This window comes from Xyrauchen texanus, chromosome 12, assembly GCF_025860055.1.
Source record: "Xyrauchen texanus isolate HMW12.3.18 chromosome 12, RBS_HiC_50CHRs, whole genome shotgun sequence".
Classification (NCBI taxonomy): Eukaryota; Metazoa; Chordata; class Actinopteri; order Cypriniformes; family Catostomidae; genus Xyrauchen; species Xyrauchen texanus.
Window position 1 is genome coordinate 31,267,885 of NC_068287.1, and position 23,184 is coordinate 31,291,068.

Consider the following 23,184-nt stretch of genomic DNA (forward strand, 5'->3'; position numbering starts at 1 on the left):
AAGTGGCGCTTGTTCGCAGATTGGTGTTCTTCCCGAACCGAAGACCCGCAGAGATGCGCGATCAAGTCAGTGCTCCTGTTCCTACAGGAGAGGCTGGACAGGAGGCTGTCCCCGCCCACCCTCAAGGTGTATGTTGCCGCCATTGCCGCCCACCACGATCCTGTAGACGGCAAGTCTTTGGGTAAGCACCGACCTGATCCTCAGGTTCCTGAGAGGCGCTCGGAGGTTGAATCCCTCCCAGCCAGGCCTAGTTCCCTCCTGGGATCTCTCGGTAGTCTTGGCAGGACTCCAGAGACCCCCTTCGAGCCCCTTGAATCAACTGGACTCAGGGCCCTCCCTCTTAAGACGGCCCTGCTGATTGCGCTCGCCTCTATCAAGAGGGTCGGGGACCTGCAAGCGTTCTCTGTCAGCGACACTTGCCTGGAGTTTGGTCCGGTGGATACGTCTGTGATCCTAAGGCCGCTGACCGGGCTATGTGCCCAAGGTTCCTACCACACCCTTCCGAGATCAGGTAGTGAACCTGCAAGCGCTGCCCCGGAGGAGGCAGACCCAGCCCTTTCGTTGCTATGTCCAGTGCGCGCCCTGCGCATTTACCTGGACCGCACACAGAGCACCAGACGCTCTGAGCAGCTCTTTGTCTGCTTTGGGGGACGGCAGAAAGGAATGCCGTCTCCAAACAGAGGCTCGCCCACTGGGTTGTCGACGCCATCACACTGGCTTATCACATCCAGGCCGTGCCCCTACCCTTGCGGGTCCGAGCTCACTCAACAAGGGGTGTTAGCGTCCTCGTGGGCACTGGCCAAGGGCACCTCCCTAGCAGACATCTGTAGAGCCGCGGGTTGGGCAACACCCAACACCTTCGCGAGGTTTTACAACCTCCGCGTTGAGTCGGTTAGCGCCTCGTGTTTTCTCAGGTCCGAGCCCGTGAGAACTCGGTAACACGTGAGACCGACCGGCCGGGTGGATCGCTTGCGCCCAGCGCCCTTTCCTGACGTCAAGGTAAAGTAGTGCGCCTTCTTCCCAGGGCGCCCCACTCCGAAGTCGGGACCCTGGTCGATTCCTCCCCAGCCCTCCGGGTCCAGCGGTTCAGCGGAGGAACTCGCCGACCCAAGCCACTGCGGGTACCCTGATGGCTACCCTGTACTGGTATAGGTGCTCCACAGGTAAGGCCTCCTGCTCGGACTCCCCTGTGTGTAATTCCACGGTTCTGTCCCCTACGAGCGGACTCCCGTGTCTCCCTTAGGCAGTTACAGCTGCCCGGTCGCCATGCTGTAGCAACTCCCCTTTCGAGGCTGGATCTACCACCGCACCATACTTTCCACACGAGCCCTAAGACGGCCGTGTGACGTGTCTACCACTTTTCCTCCCCAAGAAAAAGGGCAGGTGTGGTCTCCGCAGGGTCTGGGTAAGACCCCCTTCCCTATATGCGTGAAAGGGCCCCGGCCGTGATTGCTCTATGCAAGAAACATAGAGAGAAAAGAGGCCCAGTTAGGCTGGCCCGTTCCCATGTTGGCAAACATCGCCTTGTTCCCCTTCCAGGGTAACTAGAAGGATTCCAATGTTCTTATGGGGCATTGGGGAAGGGTACGTGCAGCCAGGTACAGACGATGTGTGGCACTGGATGAAATCCCTGCCCGCCTCTGTATCGGCGGTTCACGTACACGGTTCAGCGCATGGCAAGATTGGAATGGGTCCAATAGTGTCGCTTCTCCGACACAACGTGGAGAGAGCGACAGAAGGGGAACGTTTGGTTACGTATGTAACCTCCGCTCCCCGAGGGAGGGAACGACACGTTGTGTCTTTCCTCCGCCATGTCGCTGAACCAAGCCACTGTTGTGGCCGGACCATTTCCGGCTCCTCAGAAAAATCCTGAATGAACTCCCGTATTTGCGCCGCTTAAATACCCGTATGTCCGGGGCGGACATGCAAATACTGGCTGCCAACTCTCATTGGCCTTTTTTCATAGATCAGAGGTGGATATCGGCGCTCAAGAGAGACCCCTAGTGTCGCTTCTCCGACACAACGTGTCGTTCCCTCCCTCGGGGAACGGAGGTTACATACGTAACCAAAAGTTATCCTTGTTACCTTTTTGTGTTGTCTTTTACTTAAAGGGATAGTTCACCCAAAAATGAAAATACTCTCATTATTTACTCACTCTCATGACTATGGAAGCCCAAACCTGTAAAAATAATAAATAAATGTAATAATAAAAAAAAGCAATAAATGTCTTGATAAAACAAATAAAATTTGTTTTTAATTAAATGTATTCCTGAATTTATTATTGTATGACTTTATTCCTTTATTATTTTTTATATTTATTTGTAACTTTATTTTTATTTATTCATTTATTTTGCATTGTTTTTTTATTTTTTTATTTATGTGTTCATTTATTTTATTATATTTATTTATTCCCACATATATTTATGTCCATATTTATATATTCCCATATATATTTATTTATTTATACTTTTCTGTGTGCAACATGGAAATGAAGGAGGCGGTCCTTGCGTAGCTCCAGTGCATCATTGGTTGAGAGCTCAATAGTACTTATCGTAATCAGATGGACGTCCCACCTTAGCACCCTCTGACTCGCACAGATTTAGAATATGCAGGGAAACGTTTTGCAGAGAGTTTAACAATCCAGGATGTGCTTCGACATTCATACCAGCCTACAGCTCTCCTAAACCATCAATAAGCACCTCTGTTTCATTTAGAGTATAGTCATTTGATGCGTGGTTATCGACTTCATTCGCTAAGTTGTGCAACTCTCTAAATATATGTGAAGCGTCGGCTATAGATTTTTTAAATTATTTTTATTGCAGAACTTATATATACATACATAAACGATCAGAGAAATGAAGCATGGTTGTATCTTTTACAATGAACAATCAAAACAACAGAAAACAATATTATGGATTTGCGGACATCAAAATATGAAGTTATATACACAGAAAAAAAAGAAAAGAATATGGTTAAATCATGTCATTTATGAAACTTGCTCATTTTGTGGTTTTGTTGAAGAAACAGCTCCCCATTTATTCTGTGATTGTAGTTTAACCAATACATCTTGGATTGACTTAAGCTCTTATGTTTTTAGCCCACAAATAGCTATAGTTTACATGATATGGCTATGACCTAACGCCACGTAAAAACAAGTCAAGAGTAATCGAGCACACGCTTCAATCTTCGATAAACCAATGGTAAGCAGGACCCGCCCACATAATTAGCATACAAGAGACAGAAATGTAAGAATAAATATAAAAATAAATACATGTGGGAATATTTAAATATGGAAATAAATATAAAAATGAATGCATAAATAAATAATAATAATAATAAAAAATGAAATAATAAAAAAGGTTATAAAAAAATTAAAATAAAAAGAGAAAATAATAAATAAAGGAAAAAATATCTACAAAAAATTAAAAACTAATTATATTTGGTTTATCAAGACATTTATTTTTTGACTTTATTTATATTCTTATTGTTACATTTATTTATTTATGTATTTATTTATTATTTTTGCAGGTTTTGTCCTCCATACATAAGCGATGTGATAGGTGTGGGTGAGAAACAGATCAATATATAAGTTATTATTTTACTATAAATCTCCACTTTCATTTTCTTCATTTTTTTTTTTTTTTTTTTTGGCCGGTTGCATTCTACGTGCATATCGTCACCTACTGGTTGGGGCTGGAGAACGGTGGAGATTTATAGAAAAAAGGACTTGACCTGAATTTAACCACTGGACCTGTATTAATTTTATTGACATACAGAGTTTAGATATTTTTCTAAAAATCTTTGTTTGTGTTCAGCAAAAGACAGAAAGTCATACACCTGTGGGGTGGCATGAGGGTGAGTAAATTATGAGATAATTTTCATTTTTGGGTGAACTATCCCTTTAATGTTTTACTATGTAATGTAATTACTGTATGTCATGATCAAGTTCCCCAGTTCTTGTCATGCTCCAATAAAAAACTAAAATAAATAAAAACAACTAATGTGTTTTTTATATAATAATAATAATAATAATAATAATAAAATATAAAAAATAAAGAGTTAGTTACTGTACAATTTGTATTTTTACAGTAATATACCTCAGCTACCAATTGCAGTAATCAGTAAATTACTGTACACAAACATTGCAGTAGCTTACTGTAATCAGGTTTTTACATTAACTAGCTGACAACAGTAATGCCAGTATGTTACTGTAGAAAAACCACAGTAAGGTCTAACGGTGCATGCTGTTCCAACCCAGTATTGTTTTCTTTTCTCTGTTAAAAACAAAAGTATAAATAATAATAATTTTCTCTTGATTTACTCCCCCACATGCCAACCCAGATGTGTATGTCTTTCTTCTGCAGAACACAAATAAACATTTTTTAGAAGAATATTTCAGCTCTATAGGTCCATATAATGCAAGTGAATTGTGACCAAAATTTTGAAACTCCATAAAGAATATGAAGTCAGCATAAAAATAATCCATATGACTCCAGTGGTTAAACCCATGTTTTCGGAAGTGATCTAATTGATTTTGGGTGAGAACTGACCAATATATAACTCCCTTTTCACTGTACATCTTTCCATTGCAGTCTCTTGGCACGATTATGAGTCATCAAAATTGATTATCACATCCTAGAACTTGAGCATACACAGAACACTAGATGGCACTAGGAAGTTTAATTGAACTTCAAATTATGATTGTCAAGTTGACTGATCTCAGAATGTATAGTAAAAAGGTAGGGATGCATGATATATCAGTGACCGATATATTATTGGCCAATAACTGGGAAAATCTAAATATTATTATCGCTCCGATAATGGAATTACCACCAATATTTTCACAGATAATTTGTTATGGTTTATTTGCTTGCGGGTGAGAATCTCTGACTGTCTGCAGCATCTTTCTTTCAGGCAGAGACTCGGGCAGCCCCAAGTGACAGTGTGCGTGCACACACATAAAGTGTCTGTGTAAATGAGAGAGAGCCAAGCTGATGTCATTTTGTGTGGATTATTTTAACATCTCTGCAACTTGTTACATTGTTTTGGGTCAAGTTTTAATTCAGGATCATCTTCTGTAATAATGACATGCCATTTCCCATGTTCTGTTTATGTTTCATGAGGCAATAAATGAAAACACAACAAAAATATGTAGCCTACTGTATATTACTTGGGGGCGATCGTTTTCTCTTATAACTTCATGAAACATAAACAGAATGTGGGAAATTGCACATTGTTACTTGCAGCATGGCAAAAAACATGCCAATGAGCAATGTAACAAGCTTCTGTGACCACCGACTCGCAGTTTGGCTCCTATTATAAATATTACATAGAGTTTAGAGTTTGTATTGCGTGTTTTGTTGTTTAATGTTTGTTACATGCTGTTTATTGCCTCAGTTTGAAGTTCATTATTCTTTCTATGTTAGCAAATCATCAGGATTACCATAAACACTCAATAAATATAAATGGGCACCATACAATTTATTCAGGTGTATTTTAATTTATATCTCATTCATTCATCTATAATATAAGAACATTTCTGGCTGGTTCTAGTTACATCTGCCAAACCTTAAATAACAAAATGTCCAAATTCCAAGCTTTTGAAAAATCTGAATTAGTTTGCAGTTCCAGGTTAAAGGATTAACTTTTTTAAAATATAGGTTATTGGCCACAATGAGCAGTGAATTATCGTTTCTCATTTTGGCCCAGAAATTCAAAAATCAGTGCATCCCTATGAAAAAGCTGTCATAATTTGGTCTGTTCTCATCCAAAACTGATTGAATCACTTTAGAAGACATAAATTAAAACACTTATGGATTACTCTTATGCTGCCTTTATGTGTTTTTTAGCTGAAAAATGTTGGTCACCATTCACTTGCATTGTATGGACCAACAGAGCTGAGATATTCTTCTAAAACCTTTATTTGTGTTCTGCAGAAATAAGAAAGTCAGGGTTGGCATGAGGATGAGGATGAGTGAATGAGAGAATTTTCATTTTTAGGAGAACTGTTCCTTTAAGGGGCGGTCACACTACACCTCCCACTCCATTATCCCCCATTAATTGCATCCGAACATGGGAGATATGAAACATAAGCTCATGTGAAGAAATTCCATACTACACTGCAGAGGAAAGTTCAAGGTTGCTGAACTCTGAACTGCGAATCTGGATGAGGAGGAGACGTGTCCAATAGATTAAAACGTCACACTGACCCCTTGACTCAATCCAAAGAATACATATAAGTATACTGTATATTCTAACATATTGACTATACTAGTATTTGTGATTTATTTTTTAGGAAAACTTGAAGCCCTAACATCATATCCTGGTACGCAGGGGCGGATTATGAATAGCAAGAGCCCCAAGGCAAATTTTCTTTTAGGGCCCCCCCGGTCCAATTATATTTTAAATTTGAGATCTACGCAATTAATTTTCATTGATTTAAGTCTCTTTTAATACCTGTTCTGTTATTTACAGTCAGATTAATTCAAACACAGCAAGGATGTGGTAAAGAAACCGCTCAACCGCCCTGTTGATGGGGCCTTGAATAAGCTGTGGGGCCCACATATTTAAGCATATGTACGGGAGGCAGCTGGTAGATGGCTGTGCAGTGTGTAAACCTCATTCTCCTGACCTCAAGAGGTGCACTAGCGACTGAGGCTAAAAGTATCTGCTGTAGCCTTTAGCCTCCTTGTTAGCGCACCCGCCTCCCAGGCCGTAATGCCAGTTCGAGTCCCGTTCGGAGCGGGGCGAGCAGGGCCGGTTTACACATATATAAACATTTGTTTTCAAAGTTGATGGCCACTGGCCCCATTGCCCTGGTCCATAATTCACTTATGCTGGTACGTTTGCGATGTCAGAAATAAATCTGCATGCTTAAAGCCTAGTGTGACCAGGGCTGAATGTCTCAGCAGCTCTTTTCCAATTCCAAACAATAAAAGTAGATAGCAAATTTTAATGCCAAGCTACAGTCTATTCTTTTCGCTCTCATTATCTCACAACTTTACAGCTTGTCCTGCATTCCAAATGGGATATATCCGCCTCCGAATGGCACTTCGAAGGGGGAACGATTTTGCCCGCCATGTTGAAGTGACTTTTTCCAAACCGAAAGGCTCATAAATAGCTGCTTCGAAGAAAACGCCCTTTTCGAAGAGTTCAGCAGATGAGCGTATGTCACTCATGTTTACCAAGTGTAATTTTGGGTGAATTAAACCAGCTGCAACTGCAATCTGCAAATAAAAACATGTGACATCCCTCCACCTCCATAGTCTAGAAGTTTTTAATTATTATATTGAACTTTTAAAAATTACTTTAAAACCCATGGCTTTTTGTTTGAAACTGGTTAATGCTTGTGTTATTTTAATGTAAGTTCACTGGATCAGTTATTCTAACGGATATAAATACAATAATAATATAAAACAGCATTTTGTTTATGTAATAAATGCCCTGTACATTTGTTTATTGTTTTCTTTTTATTAAAATAAATAAAACACACATTTTTAAACATAAGGCTTAAATGTTTCATAAAGTCATAAAGATTTAAATCATTTATGTTCAGTTACTGAAATCAGATATTGATGCAAATTCATGTGTAAATATTTCTAATTAGGTGCAGGTGATGTTCATTTGCATCAGGCTTTGTGTGATGGCAGCTACTTTGACTTGCATAGATGATAATGAAGTGCGTTCTGAAGTACTAATATTATTTGGCCCTACACCCTTCAACCCTCCGAAGCTCTCACTCTAAAGGATAAACCCTCTGAAGGGATTAGGGCAAAGAGATGAGCCCTTCGGAATGGAACGCACCCTTGATCTCATTAAAATTGTGTGATTAAAGCAACATTTTTGCAAAATGCACTACGTGGTTCATGAAACACATTTTCAGGCAGTTCAGCGGTGAAATGTCCACAGTGTGGTGCTAAAAGTGAGTTCAATTTTCTCCCAAACAGATGGAGAAGGATATACTGCAGCTGCAGGTAGGGCTCCAAAAGGGGCGGGAGCTCCAAACCACTAGAAAAGATATAGGGAGCCCCTAACCATAACCTTTCCCTTAAGCCCTAGTTACACTTCCATTTTGGCGTGAATGCGACCAGTCGAATGAGAGCATGTCAAAGTATACTTCATATGACTGCGCGCGTATATACGCAGGAGGTTGGCGCATGCGCACTACAACTACAATGAGACGCCGCGTAATTTTATGGTGCTGTGATGACACTTTAGGCTTACGTGTCATCTCGTATACTCTTCTGGACTTGTAGCCCTGCCCTTCGTGTTGCAAGTGCATCACCCTATTGGGGCTTCCATAAGGGACTTGCCTCATCATTGCAGAATACATTGAGCTCTATGAAGTGAAGCGTCAGCTCCTGCATCTCTCTCACAGTTCTGAGCTTACATCAAGCGCTGCTCAAAGTTCAAATAGTTTCAACTTTGACCCTGTTAACGCTGACCAGACAAAAGAATATTTGAAAAACTGTCCAACGTTATGAATAGATGTTGAATGTCTCATTATTTTGATTCATTTGACCTTAGTTTACAAGTTTTTAGATACCTGGGTTCTCTTACTTTCAGCAATTAAATAATAAGACCTTAACATAAGGAAGTCCTTTTATTATTTTCAGCAATTAAATAATGCATTAAAGCAATTTCCAGGACTTTTTCTTTTCTGTGCCCAAATTCATGTTTTCAATGTTTACTGTGCAAACCTCTTGCTTTTCTGCCTGACAAATTGTAAAATTGTCCCTTCATGGTTCTTTCTGCAAAACTTGTCATGTGGAAGTCGATCAGTTGAGCTACAGCACAACTTGGAATATGCTTGTAAATGTAGTTGATTATGTAATGCAAATGTTAAAAAGTATCACCTTAGAAGTCGTGCAGTGTAGTAAAAGTGTTTTGATGTCATAAGATTGCATGGTATGAGGAAAAGGGTGAAAAGAAAGTGTTTATGAACTGATAATCTGCTGTTTTACTCGTCGTTTGTGTGAAAGTGTATAAAAGTTGTTGTTGTGGCGCTTCTAGTGTTCATTGCATCAGGAAACTGCTGCAATACACACAACAAGCCATATAAAAACATTTTGCAAAAATATTTGTATAGTAACTAGAGCTGTCAAAATTATTGTGTTGCAACAATGTTAACTGACACCACAATTGTCTGTGACTTCTCTTCTAAAAGAGCAATTTTATCATAGTAAACTCCTCACATTGTTGAGGAGTTTACTATGTGATGAGCCCTTTCCTCACAAAAGCAGTTTATTCAGCACACCCTATCATATTCAGCATATCCTCCATAGAAATCCATTTTAAAAATGTCCTCTTGTCTACTCGCCAGTGTACCACCCATAGAATTTCTATGGAACCGCAGCGTTATGCTATTTTATGCTTATAGGCTCCCCTTGATAGAAGGGCTCTGATGTGTCCGTGGACATCACACTCACTGAACACTTTATAAGGAACTCCTGTACACCTACTTATTCATGCAATTTTCTAATCAGCCAATTGTGTGGCAGCAGTGTAAAGCATAGAATCATACATATACGAGTCATAAGCTTCAGTTAAAGTTCACATCATCCATCAGAATGGTGGAAAATTTTGATTTCAGTGATTTGGACCTTGGCATGTTTGTTGGTGCCAGGCGGACTGGTTTGAGTATTTCTGTAACTGCTGATCTCCTGGAATTTTCACACACAACAGTCTCTAGAGTTTACTCAGAATGCTGCCAAAAAACAAAAAACATCCAGTGATGGGCAGTTCTGCGGACGGAAATGACTTGTTGATGAGAGAGGTCAACGGAGAATGACCAGACTGGTTCGAGCTGACAGAAAGGCTACGGTAACTCAGATAAGCACTCTGTACAATTGTGGTGAGAAGAATAGCATCTCAAAATGCACACAACTTCAAAACTTGAGGTGGATGGGCAACAACAGCAGAAGACCGCGTCAGGTACTTTATTACAACCACTGTGTTCCTAATAAAGTGTACACACATACACACCACAAACACACACAACAGGGATATCCTTTCAATGATCAAGTGATGGAGAAAACACCTCTTACAAAAAAAACCCAGATGGAACTTGTGACCAAAATACTTTGCATATGCTGCAGTTTCAACTTTGACCCAGGTGTCAGTGATCTTTCAAAGCATCAGCTAAATAAATAATACTATTTTAGAAATATGTGTGACCCAAGTAATGTACTTAAAGGTAATTAACTTTAACCTGATTACATTCATTTAACATGTAATTTTTCACACTACTAGTATGACTAAAAACTAATCATCTGAACTAAATTCTAATAAACTAAAACTTCATAATTACTGTAACTCTGGTGGTGTCCCTCTTCTACAAGCATAAATGTAAAATGTGTCGATCAGAGCAAAGATCACAGTTTGATAATGTAGCAAAAGTGTCATCAGAAAAAGGAAAGGAGACAAGTTCAAGGTCAACCTCTAAAGCAATGCCTTAAATAATCAGAAGGTAGGTTCTACTTCAAGTGGCTTCATGCATGACCTGACATTTCTGTTCATTACATGATGGGCAAAGCAGTGCATGAGATAAAATATTTGCTAATATACAGGTATGTGCTTGTGTGTAGATCTATTTTTGTTTAGTTATTTCTCTGGCATTTACATTAAATTTAATGAAAATCTTAATAGCACAAGGTTAGAGCTCAAGATACACTATTAGCAAACCTGCTAGTGTGTCTTTCACTGCCATGTAGCCTACAGTACTATTGACAGTGTTTAGATAGATGGGTTGTTACATGAGGGATTAAATTAATCTATGTTAAACAGCTAAACCATATTTGATTGAATCTTTTCAAGGTTGTTAATGTTAATATATATTAATTATATAACCAATGTATAGTAATAAATTGTACAGCAATGCACAAACATGTGTATAATATGCAGCGTAATCTTTAACAAAATATATTGCATTTGTTTCTAAAGTTCTTGTTCCAGATTTGCATCTATTCCCAGTAGCAGGGACATTTTATTGTTGCTTTCAAGAAATATTTGGTTGCTTGTGCAGTTGTCATGAGCGTACATGTGGCGTAAGCATGCAGTAGATTTCTCCTCTTTATAGTTGTTTGCTTCATTAAATGGCCTTATACAGTAAATGCTTGTGACGCTTTTTATAAAATGCAATTTTATAAATGTATCCAATGTAACACATTGCATCCAAGGCATCTGCATTTTATAAAAAGTGTCACAAGCATTTACAGTATAATGTAATTCATCATTTGTGCCAGCTAAAGCAAATACTGCAAAAGGAATAATGTATTACCACCATTTTATGACATATGTTATTTATATTAAGTAATATTTTCATTTTTGCTTGAAATATTTATGGGTGATACAAAAAATAAATTTTAAAAGTGCAGTAAAACATAATAGCATTAGTTTGCTGACATGAGCAAATAGCTGTGGCACTTTTGGGACCATTTGTAGCTGGCTGTCAAGAGATCTTTCTCAAGAAACAGTCTTTAGGCCATCATTAACTACTCTAGAGTAAATTGCCTCGTTCCAATTTTGTTCTATTGACAAATGATTACAAAGCCCATTGGTCATTTTCCAGCATGTCAGATCATCAAATCACATTTTAATTGTCTCGTCTTAGGATTTAAACAGACAATAAAAAACACAAGGGGAACATTTACATTTATTCAGTGCATTATCAGTCACTGGTGTTAACTTTTATTCACACATACTGTAGAATTAGGCTTAAAGATGATTCTTTTCAGTTTATTCTTAATCTTTAGCTTGTTTTATTTTTGTATTATTTCCAATCCATCTCACACCTGCCCACAATCAATACTTTCCCCTTCAAATAACTGAGATAAAAATTATCTTTGAAATGAAAATCCTTAGCACTTTAAGGAAACTTATGCCCTAATAGTACCTATTGAAAAAAGGAAATATATCTTAGTTTAAGTCTCTCAGTTTAGCAAGTCTGATAGAAATCATTCTGACAGAGGTAACGAAGGCCTTGCTATTTGCCAAATTTCTGTGTAATTTCAGAAATAATGTCCCACTATATTAGAAACCAATGCATATGTTGTCCATTTGCAGAATGGTTTTATAACAAGCTATTTGTAAGGGACAGTTCACAACCATCTGGAGTGGGTGAAGCATCTGCTTTATTTGTGCAATAGTCATAATTTAATTCAGTAACAATCTTGTTTGCTGCTTCCTGTTCTGGAGAGAATCAAGTTTTTGTGGTTATTAACATTGTGCCACAAATACTGTTGATTGAGCTTAACTTGTATTGAACCCCAAATATTCATTTAAAGCCCTGCTATAGATAACCTAAAATAGATTGACCCTTTATGGACCAGTCAGGGTCGACGCCAATTGATGCAAATGAAAATGAGGTTGTGAGGGATAAAGCTTAATTTCACTACCCATATTTTGAAATTACTTATTGTCAAAATGTTGTCGACTGAATAGACTGTTTTCTGTTTTGCCTTACTATTTAAAATGACTGTAATAGTAATTGTTTTGTATTTTTAAAAAGGATGAAAATGATGATCTAGTCTACTAATCATTACATTTTTATTTTCCTTTGAAATTCATTAACAGTTCCTTAAAATCAATTCCACTTAAAGCATTGTTTTTAAAAAGCTTTTTTGATTATGCCTTTCAGACGTACCAGCACACATATGTGACTGTTAATAACTGGGCCCCGCAGATTAGCATCACACATATGTGTTTCTGCAACAGCCAGTTATGTTACAAGCTGCCAGATTAAAATTGGCTTTCGCGCGGACAAGCATCTTTTTGTGCTGGTCAAGCATCTGTAGTTTATATTCTCTCAAACAGTTACTCATACAGTCTTTTAAACCACAGAATAAGTTTATTTTATATACACACATCCAACTTGTCACCAAAGTAGCACGATAAAAGGTTTACAGCTCTTATACACACAGTCAATACATCAAACTCGATCTTCCTCCCATGGGTGCTGCCATTGTTTACATTAGTTGCGGTTGTCATTTGTCAAACAAACAGCTACTGAAAGAGTCTTTTCAAGCACATAATATGTTTATTTATGTAACAAACAACCTAATTTTCACCAAAGTACCACGATAACAATTCACAGCTTGTATACGCACAGCCATCATATCTAAACATGATCTTCCCATGTATGCAGCCACATCTGCTTATTATTTAGTGCAGATGTGGTTTTCATTCACACAAAGTGTTTTCAGGCATATAATTTGTTTATTTTCTGAAACAGACAGAAATATCACAAAAGCAGCACAATAAAAGTTTATAAACTCGTACACTCACAGTGAAAAGCATGATTATCCGATATACAAAGCCAATTCTGTTTCTAACACACACAAACACACCCACACACATTGGTGCGGCTATCCTTATGATTACTCTCCATAGACATAATGATTTTTATACTGTACAAACTATAGATTCTATCCCCTAACCATAACCCTACTCCTGAACCCTCACAAAAAACTTTCTGCAATTTAACATTTTCAAAAAAACATTGTTTAGTATGCTTTTTAAGTGATTTGAATTATTATGACACTAGAAATGTCCTAGTCACATTTAGAGCATAATACCCTTGTTATTACCAGTTTGTAACTTGTCCTCGTAAACCACCTAAACCTGCCCACACACACACACACACACACACACAATATCTGAGAAGTCAATCAGTGCATATAGGCAATCTGGACTGCTGATATAATTTGTTTTTTACAGCAATAAAAATGAAATAAATAAAACAAATACAGTACAGCAGACATAAACCATTTGTTCACATATTTACTATATTATATATTAGGAGTGTGAAGCAAAGCCATTATCTGTATTTGTATCTGTTACTATGACAAACTGGTCTGTATCTCTCTCTGAATTCAGACAGAACTGGATGTGGGAATGGCTTTAACTGGGGGTGTATTATTTTAAATGTAACTCTTATATTTATAGTTTCTGTATATAAAATGTGCCTTGGAAAGGCCTATTTAATTATTATTATTATTTAATTATATTATTGATATATTCTTTATTTTTTCTCACCAGATGAAGCTGGATATGTAGGCTACATTAACTGTGGAATGTGTTTTTAGTTTTGGTTTCTCCTGGTATTTTTGACATTTGCTGAAACAGAATTTTGGTTTATGTCTTCAATGTGCAAGTATGTGTTTAAGTTTATATGCAGTGTGCAAGTATCACAGCGTAATTCTGGGGGCATGAGGTGTCCAGCAATTTTGAAATGCAATTAAATACAAATTCAAACATTAAAAGAAATTCTAAAAAAAATTATTAAGCCTACAAGCAGGTGAAAGCACTGCAAATTTATATCAGAAAGTTTTATGATAGGTTACACTCGAGGCTTATTTTGTGTGCACATATTTTAACATAATGCGGAGGACATAATAATTTAGTTAAATTCCATGTACAGAATTAGCAAAATGAGGTGGAATAAATAACAAGAACGAGCCTCTATAAATTTCTAGAAGAGTAAAGTGGGATAAATGTGCAATTGTGTGTTTTGTTTTCTCTGCAATTCTCTGTGTGGAGGAATACTCTGAATATATTTACAAGGATTTAAACCTCTATGAAGCATTTAAACTGTTTGAGAATAAAGGCTAAACCATGCAATTACATTAACTGGTAATGTGGATATATGTGGTCAGCTTTAAGAGACAGGCAGATGAGGTCTGCTATACAATCATCATGTCAGGAATTCAGCATTGTACTCAGGTTGGTTAATGAATCCTTACGAGTGAATTTTGTGCAACAGTTGGCGTTAATGTGTTAACACACATTTTAAGAAGTGGAACATGTATGATATATGATATAGACCACAGCCATCCGATGAACTTGAAATAAAGCTTTGCGCATTTTCATTCATAAGGTTTACACTGTAGTAATTTTGGCTTCACAGACTCATCGTTGCTTTGTAATTTTGGGTATGTTTATTTAAAATATTGCTTTATACCTGTGCTCATTGGATGATCATTCTTCCGAATATTTTTTGTATTATTCAGATTAATTTAGTTAATTTTGTCTTTCCGAATAAGGTATTGGACTTCAGGCACATCCCTATTATCTACAGTATTTAATAAAAAAATATATATATTATGACAAGAAATAAAAAATGAAAATAAAATAAAATAAATACTCATCTACACTCTGTCCCTCTCTACCGGCTGTGCAGTGTCACAAGCAAAAATAACTCACTCCAGGGGGCACTGCAGGGGAATTTAGACCCAACTCATGAAAAGTTTAAAGGCCAAAGTATACTTTGGTTTTCCATCTTGCTGATTGCTCTGCGCTCAGTATGCGTGATGCAAATTTCGTTATCAGCACAGTCAACACGGCCTTTCCACATGTGGCACAGGTGTTCTTCACCCACAACCACAGTCCTCCTCTGTGCAAATCATCTGTGCATGCTCCGGTCATCGACTGTACTAAAAGAGTAATCCCAAGCAGTTGTAGAGTTGAATGCGTTCAAATTCGTTTGTTTGTTGTCAGAAAAGTATACTTTGAAAGGCAACACCTTCAGCCGGGCACGATCTGATCCAGAACACAGAAAAACTAAGAATACCTGGGCCAAAAGTCAAAGTATACTTTGGTTGTCCGCATTGCTGATCGCTCCATGCACAGTATGCATGATGCAAATTTCCTCATCAGGTATCGCCCAGATTTTCTGGATCCGCAAATTTTGTCATCAGCTGTCATTTTTGTCAATTTTCTCGACACGCATCAGAGATGTGTGCATCGTCGGCGCATACCGAGCAGTTGACTGTACTAAATACATTCACAGTAATTGAGCCATGGTTCCTTCAGAGTTCCCACATCAAGAGCTCTTTTCTGTGGAGTGAGTAGGGCATAGGGATGATCACTTCCGATTGGAATTCATCCTGAAAGAGTATCACAATGTAGTAGTAGTGCGCCTGCATTAAACACTTACATATTCGCTCGCGGTCAATAGAGTAGCCTATACTTTGGAAGCCAATGTGGTCGACCAGAAGCAATCTGATCGGGAACTCAGAAAAACAAAAGTATACCCAGGCCTTTACTCCCTGACGCTGATCAAACAAACAGTTAGTCCCACCACAAACTAAGACTATTGGTTGAGTCAATTTTGAGTGTCGTGAAGTTGCGACAATCAAACAAACAGAGCAATATTTTTATAGTGCCACGGTGTCTTTACAGTTTTTGAAAGAATGGCAAATGGCTTAATCATAGTTGACTCTGCACATTGTGCTGTGATAGGAGTATTTTAACATTGGAAAAGATATATATAAACACCAATTTGCAAACTTCATATAGATTTCATCATCTCCTCCTGCCATCACAGTCATAATTCAGATCATGTTGTGTCAGATATTTGTATTTATTTGTCTTCCTCTTGACTGGTCAGCTGGCTTACTCTTGCTGAGGCTAGCAGGAATGCAACGGCTGTACAGAGCTCTCCAACAAAAGAAAGAGACCCCAGGACCAGAGACCAGCCAAAGTATATGTTGATATCCTCCAGAGTTTTGTGGCCAGAGATACCCACAGCCTCTTTAAAAGCAGCAGCAGAGTAGGCCATGTAGACACAGATTCCAGCCAATGAGAGCACAGCTATAAAGAACAGAGCATCAAGGTTATTATAGTTAACTGAATCTTAAACTATAACTGAAACGAAATTAAAAAAAATAACCTCGTAAAAGGAAATCAAAACAAATTTTTCATTAAAAACTGAACTGAAACTGTCCTGCACTGCTTCAAAAACTGTTTTAAATTTTGGTTTTTAATACACTGACTTGTGCATGTTACCAAAAATGTTTTGTTTCTTTTATAATTGCTGTTTGTTCCTCCTCAAACATAGCATCTACAGGCCATGATTCTCTAGCCCGAGAAGCCTCATGGCCGAAAGGAGTCGCACCAGCTGCAATTAGGGGTTCTTTAAATATTGTTCACTGACTGTTAAATCTAAATGCCTAGTTGTTTCTCAAAAATAACATATGTGGCATGTATCTGTAAGGGAAAATATATATATACAAAAACAAACTTGAAAGTGCACGTGCAAAGCATGCACAATGAGGTTTACAAAGACATGGAAGACCACTGGGCTCAGCCAACAAGGGAGCATGCCAGTAGCTCTTTCCATCCAAGTTAGTAATTGAACTTATGTGAGAAAATATGAATATTGCATAAACAATTTGCGAATAAAGTAGCGTTTCATTCCTATGTGATCAAGAGAATAAAATCTTCACATCCTGGAAAGTTGCTGCAAAATAGAAATTAAAATGGAAGTTGAAGCCACTGGAATTACTTGGGGTTTAGAGCATGCAGACAAAACTTGCTGACAAACTTCATGTTTGCTAGCATTCAGCGGCAAATGCCTTGGTTTTGGCAGTGAAAGCATGTCAGAGAGTTCTGCGAGGTAATAGAAGCCAATCATTTAAATCATAGGCTTTGTGTCCAGCATTTCTGAATAACCAGAGCATCATCTGAGATGCTATGCAATGATATTGGTGATATTCTCTGAGAAAATTATGTATTCACATGGCTTGTTGAGGCAGAGGCACATGACTGTTTTGATGAGCACCTATATTCCTATATCAATTCTATAGGAATATATTCAGTAAATGTGTTTCCATCATATTTTACGCACATGTCCTCTTATCAAATAAAGAAAATTTTTCACCTCAAGCAAGCATAAACATTTGTATGCCTAAGATATTATCTGCATCTTGATGTTTCCATTGAGCATTCTTATGCTATATCCCAAAAATTCACATAAAAATACGTGGACCCAGCTATTGTAATAAGATGTCCAACTCAATAGGCGGACCAGGAAAGTCATCTCACTCATCTCAATAGGTAGGCAAACAGGTTTATGGCAATTAATTGAAAAACGAACAAACACAGATTACAAAAATTTTGAAATCGGAAATTAAATAAAAATGAACATTATATATAAAAAAAATCTAAATTATAACAACCTTGCAGTGTAGGAAGACATAAGTATGTCTAGTCCCACTGGAAACCAGGATACAATCTTGTCCACAAAATCAATAATGTATGCGATTCAGAGGTTGCCTTTTCCATTGCATTACATTTTTAATCCACTGACATTTAGGGTTGGGGCTAGGGCATAGGGTTAATAAAAATCCATTCCTGTTGACTGTAGTACATCATTTACAACTAAAAATGCAACTTGCTTTTGGCGCCACACTGTGGACATTTCACTCAGAAACTGGAGCTCAAACATCCCCTTATGTTCAACAACCCTTCAAGCAACTGGTTTGAATTTTAGAAAACAGACCAATTTCAGCAGTAGAACTTTCTATCTACTGTAGGCCGAATTCACAGTGAGATCAGTCTGTATGTAGTTGAATTAAAAAATTGTGTCATGTTTACTTACTGTTTATGCTTGAACCGATGCCATTTTGGTATCAATGACGTTGACACACCATTATTGAATCTGGATGTGGATGCAGGCTAGACACAACCTTAAGGAAGGGCAAGATTATCGACCTAACAACTTAAATTTCTGAATAACAAATTAAATTTCAATCTGTTCCTCACACAAAGCTAATGTATGGTTTCAGAAGTCATATGGTGTTTTTGACTCTTGTTGTAAAGCCAGAGCTGCGTAATGATGCTTAAAAACATTATATGACAGAATTAGCATTTTTGGGTGAACTGTACCCTTTAACTTGCTCTTCTTGAAAGATAGCAGTAATTGTAAATGCACATGTTTTGAAAATGAACCACACCTTCTGTTCAACCATGGAGTCAGTGGCAGAACTATGAAAACAAAATGAAAGTCTTGCAAAATCCTACACAATGGGAGGCATTGTAGTTAAAAGCAAATCCATTCCATACTTGTGCACTTTCCACTTAGCAAAGCCCATACGTTCTGAGAACCCTGCTCATCATCAGAGCCCACCAGATCATGCTGGTATCCTAAAAGAAAAGGCTGATTAAATGCAGTAATTCCAAGGTTCTGATCTGTAGTCTGGTGACATTTAGGGGCATCGCTGCTTTGCGATGATTGCATGTTTTAAAATCAGTCGGATTAAGTTCAGAGGGCCCAGCTAGGGTTAAGAGGTTGCCATGGTGTCTGATACAATGCTGAAAATAGCATTTTTTTCTGTTATAAAGATACAGTGAGTCTTAAAAGGAATGGCACATGTCCTAAAAGGGATTTCAAGTGAACCAGTATTTTCCCATGAATGAAGTGTCTAGGTTTTTCATTTAAAATCAGGATCCACTATCTATATAATAGAGTTTGACCAGTGAAATCGGTCCAAATTAAAAATGTATCCCATTTGCTTTGCCTCCCAGTCCATTGTGTCATGATCAGAGCCAGAAATTAAGAGTAGTTCGGGTCAAAATTGCCCCCAAAATTCCAAATGTGTAGGGCAAAAACTGCTACCAAGTTTATTTGTAAGCTCTTAGCTAATAATATTTTATTCGAAGACTTGTTTTATTCATTATTTATCACATAAACCTAATTTGAATTGATTAAATTGAAGTAATTTAATAAAATTATGACTATATATACAGATTTTTCTCATTTTGTAAAGCTTATTCATTAATATCAAAACTGTCTGTTCTATCAAGTGTGATAGAACATGCACATGCTCGTGAGGGTCCATCATGGGTAGAAGTAAGTTTGATGCTCACCGCTGAACAGAAGCAGCACTCCGGTCAGGAGTAGCAGCAGGTAGGCTCGTGCCAACATACTGATGAAGCCAAGCATTCCTCCAACAAACAGCACAATCACACTGAGCGGCAGCAAGACAATGAACGTTCCTTGCATGTCTGAAGAGAGAAAAGGTCCACATATGTCAGTAGGGGGCACTCACAATCATGACCACATTATGATATTCAGAGTCATAGCGCCATATTAAATTTTTGACAGGAATGAAAACTAGGCTTTGAGGCACTTACATGCTCTTCAATGGCATGCACATAGTAAAGGTCCTAGATCTAATTTTCACAATTTATGTTAATTAAAACAATGATCAACATCAATATAAATAAATTAATAAATAAAAAAATAAAAACAAAAACAAATTAAAAAAATTTCAATCCACTGAAGAGACTCTATAAGTCTATCCCTCTTGTTTTCATTCCTTTTGAAAAATAAATATGGTGTTACTCTGAATAAGGTTTAATCCGGTGTTTTTGCAGTCATTTTAGCGTTTACAGCATTATGTTGTCATGACAAAGCAGTTGTAAAATTGGCTATAACTTTACACAGAAAAGGTTAGTAAGCAATTGTATCACACTAAAATCATGATAACACGCATATTGTTTATTTCTTGTGGCTATACTTTTGAAACAGTTAGTATTTTAATATTTACGAATTGGCCTCATTCACTTCCATTGCCAGTGCCTCAATGGAACCCAGATTTTTACTTTTTTTTTAAGAAGAGGGACAAGTCTAAATTCATTTTTATGGTAATCATCATTATGCCTCAAATGCTGTTGATTGATTTGCATTCTTACAAATATATAGTTTATTCCATTGGTTTGACAAGGAAATTAATGATCAATCTATTCAGCATAATTTAGGAGTGGTGAGAAAACATTACAAAGAGCTTCATGTAGTGATATTTGTTTCTCATTGTGTTGACCATGATGGAGATATATTGTATGAAATTGCTATTTGTGCCAGGATTTGTTCCAACTACATAGAGCAATAGTTTGACAGTTTGTCTATTAAAACAGTGAGTTCATATTTGAATGTATTTATGTCTGAATTTGTCATAGGCTTTCTAATGATGGGGTCAAAATGGCATAATCTTACAGTATGTTCTTTCAGCAGTCTGGCCCTGGTAATAAAAATTAGTTTATCATTATTAAAGAACAAAGCTGGGAGCCAGGTGAATGAATGTGAAAAGCTAATTTGGCTTACTTTGTGTAGGTTGTGGTGGTTACAGCTCTGCTCTTGAGATTTTCTATGTGCAGCTGCACTATTCCCTTTAATAGTTTCCAGGGAGTTCGACAGGAAGATCAGGACTCTACAGTAGCTCTTGTAAGCGTTGAGACACATGAAATGCCTGGGGTGCATATTTGAATTAGTGCATGACATGATAAGTTTTTGTATCTGCCATATATAGGGGACTGGGTCTAGTTGTCAAATTTTTTTCTCTAAAGAATATTTCTCAGGGTTAGTGTATTTTTGAAAGTCAATTTCTGTATAGGCACATATCTAAAAGCCTACAAATATCAACACAGCTACAAATAAGCCGTGAACATTCGTAGTGTTGTTGCCCAGGAACAAAGATACATTTCATTGAACACACACAATAGTGAGGCATGTTTTTCCACTATATGGGGTAATTTGTCACAATGGTAACCTGCCTTTAGACACATTTTCCTGTTATACATTTGCTTATTACATTATAAATCTTTAAATGGCAACACAATTAAAGCACAAATTGATTAATTAGCAAATATGTACAAGAAAACACACAAAAATATCAAACCATTGTTTTTGACCAACAGATATTGTAATTAAACAGATAATTTTTTATATTTACCCTCATACTGAGAGCAGTTGTTCAACCTTTCGCTTCAAATCTACCTGCATGATGTATTGACCCTTGCCTTAAAGGGGTAGTTCACCCAAAAAAATGTAATCTTATCATTTATTTACCCTCATGCCATACCATATGTGTGTGACTTACTTTCTTCTGCAAATCCAAGATTTTTGAAAAATCTCAGCTCTATAGGTCCGCACAATGCAAGCGAATGGTGACCAAGCCTTTGAAGCTCCAAAAAGCAGATACAGTCAGCATTAACTTTATCCATACGACTCCAGTAGTTTAATTTGTGCCTTCTGAAGAGATCCAGTTGGTTTTGAGTGAGAACAGACCAAAATAGAACTACTTTTTCACTGTACATCTTGACATTGCAGTCTCTAGGCATGCTCATGATTTCAAGCTTGATTATATAGTGCTTGTGTGCGTCTCAGTCAGCTCTCTAGCTCCCTATGTTGTGAATCAGTATATCATGAATATGAGCGCAGGCACTGGTAAGAGTGTTCAACCTTGAAGACTTAAAAGAATGATCCAGGTTCAATACAAGTTGAGCTCAATAGACAGCATTTGTGGCATAATGTTGATTACCACGAAAATTTATTTGAATAAAAAAAGCAAAAATCTGTTTCATGAGGCACTTACAATGCAAGTGAATAGGGACATTGAAAGTGAATATGGCCATTTTTGTGAGGGTTTAAACACAGACATGAGAAGCTTGTCATTTTATAAAATCACCTGCATTCATTCTTCTGTTAAAACTTGTATTTACATGTTAAAAAATTGGCCCCCATTCACTTCCATTATAAGTGCCTCTATGGAGCCAAGATATTTTTTTTATTATTTTTTTTTATTTTAAGAAGGAAAATGGAGTCGTCAAAATATTTTTGTGGTAATCAACATTGTCACAAATGTTGTCGATTGAGCTCAACTTGTATTGAACCAGGAACATTCCTTCAATCACCTGTGACACAATAACAAGCTTAATTGGGCATTCAAGTGCAGCTGTTATTAATCAGCACCATCACTATATAAATTACACTCGCATTCATTTTCGTTGAAGATATTAAAACATGAGTGTTATTATGAAAGATAGACTGAACGACGGTACACGCGTGTTGCAGCAGAGAGCGTTGAAGCAGCGGCGAAGGAACGTCAGGACAAATTAATAGATTCTAAAAGGACAAATTAGGGACGGTTCTTGAGTTGAAGTAGGTGGACATAATGGACGATTCTTCGGATGATGGTAATCAAGATATGGAGTTCCAAGAAGTGCAATATAATAAAAGAAAAAAAGGAATTAACATGGGTGATGAGTCTGAATATGAGAAACTATGTACAAGTAAAACAAGGGATTCAGGGCAAAGGATGATGAGAAACAGTGAGGAAAAGGAAATAAAAGTTATGGTCACATTTGTCAAACAAGCAGAGCAGTACATGCATCCTGTTAAACTATCAAAAGCGATAGAAAAAGAAGCGGGATCAGTGAAAGGGGCAACATGTCTGAGCAATGGAAGAGTCTTGATTAAGTGTAAGGATGAAAATCAGAAAGCAAAGATTCTAAAACTGAAAACACTAGCTGGTGGTAAAATAAGTTGTGCTGGAATAGATGTGAAGAAACGTGGCGTTATTTCTGCAGTACCCTTAAATGTAACTATGGAAGAAGTAAAAGGAA

At 37.5% G+C, this 23,184-nt stretch overlaps 1 protein-coding gene across 1 annotated transcript in view; it reads right to left on the minus strand.

Moving 5' to 3' along the window:
* Positions 1-16,360: 16,360 nt before the first annotated feature.
* The window catches only part of LOC127653456 (transmembrane protein 114-like), a 33,716-nt gene continuing 26,892 nt past the window's right edge, over positions 16,361-23,184 (minus strand). The window contains exons 3-4 of the mRNA XM_052140155.1: positions 19,648-19,785; positions 16,361-16,590 (exon numbers count right to left, since the gene is read on the minus strand). Of these exons, the coding sequence (XP_051996115.1) occupies positions 16,361-16,590; positions 19,648-19,785 (368 nt within the window). The remainder of the gene's footprint in view (positions 16,591-19,647; positions 19,786-23,184) is intronic.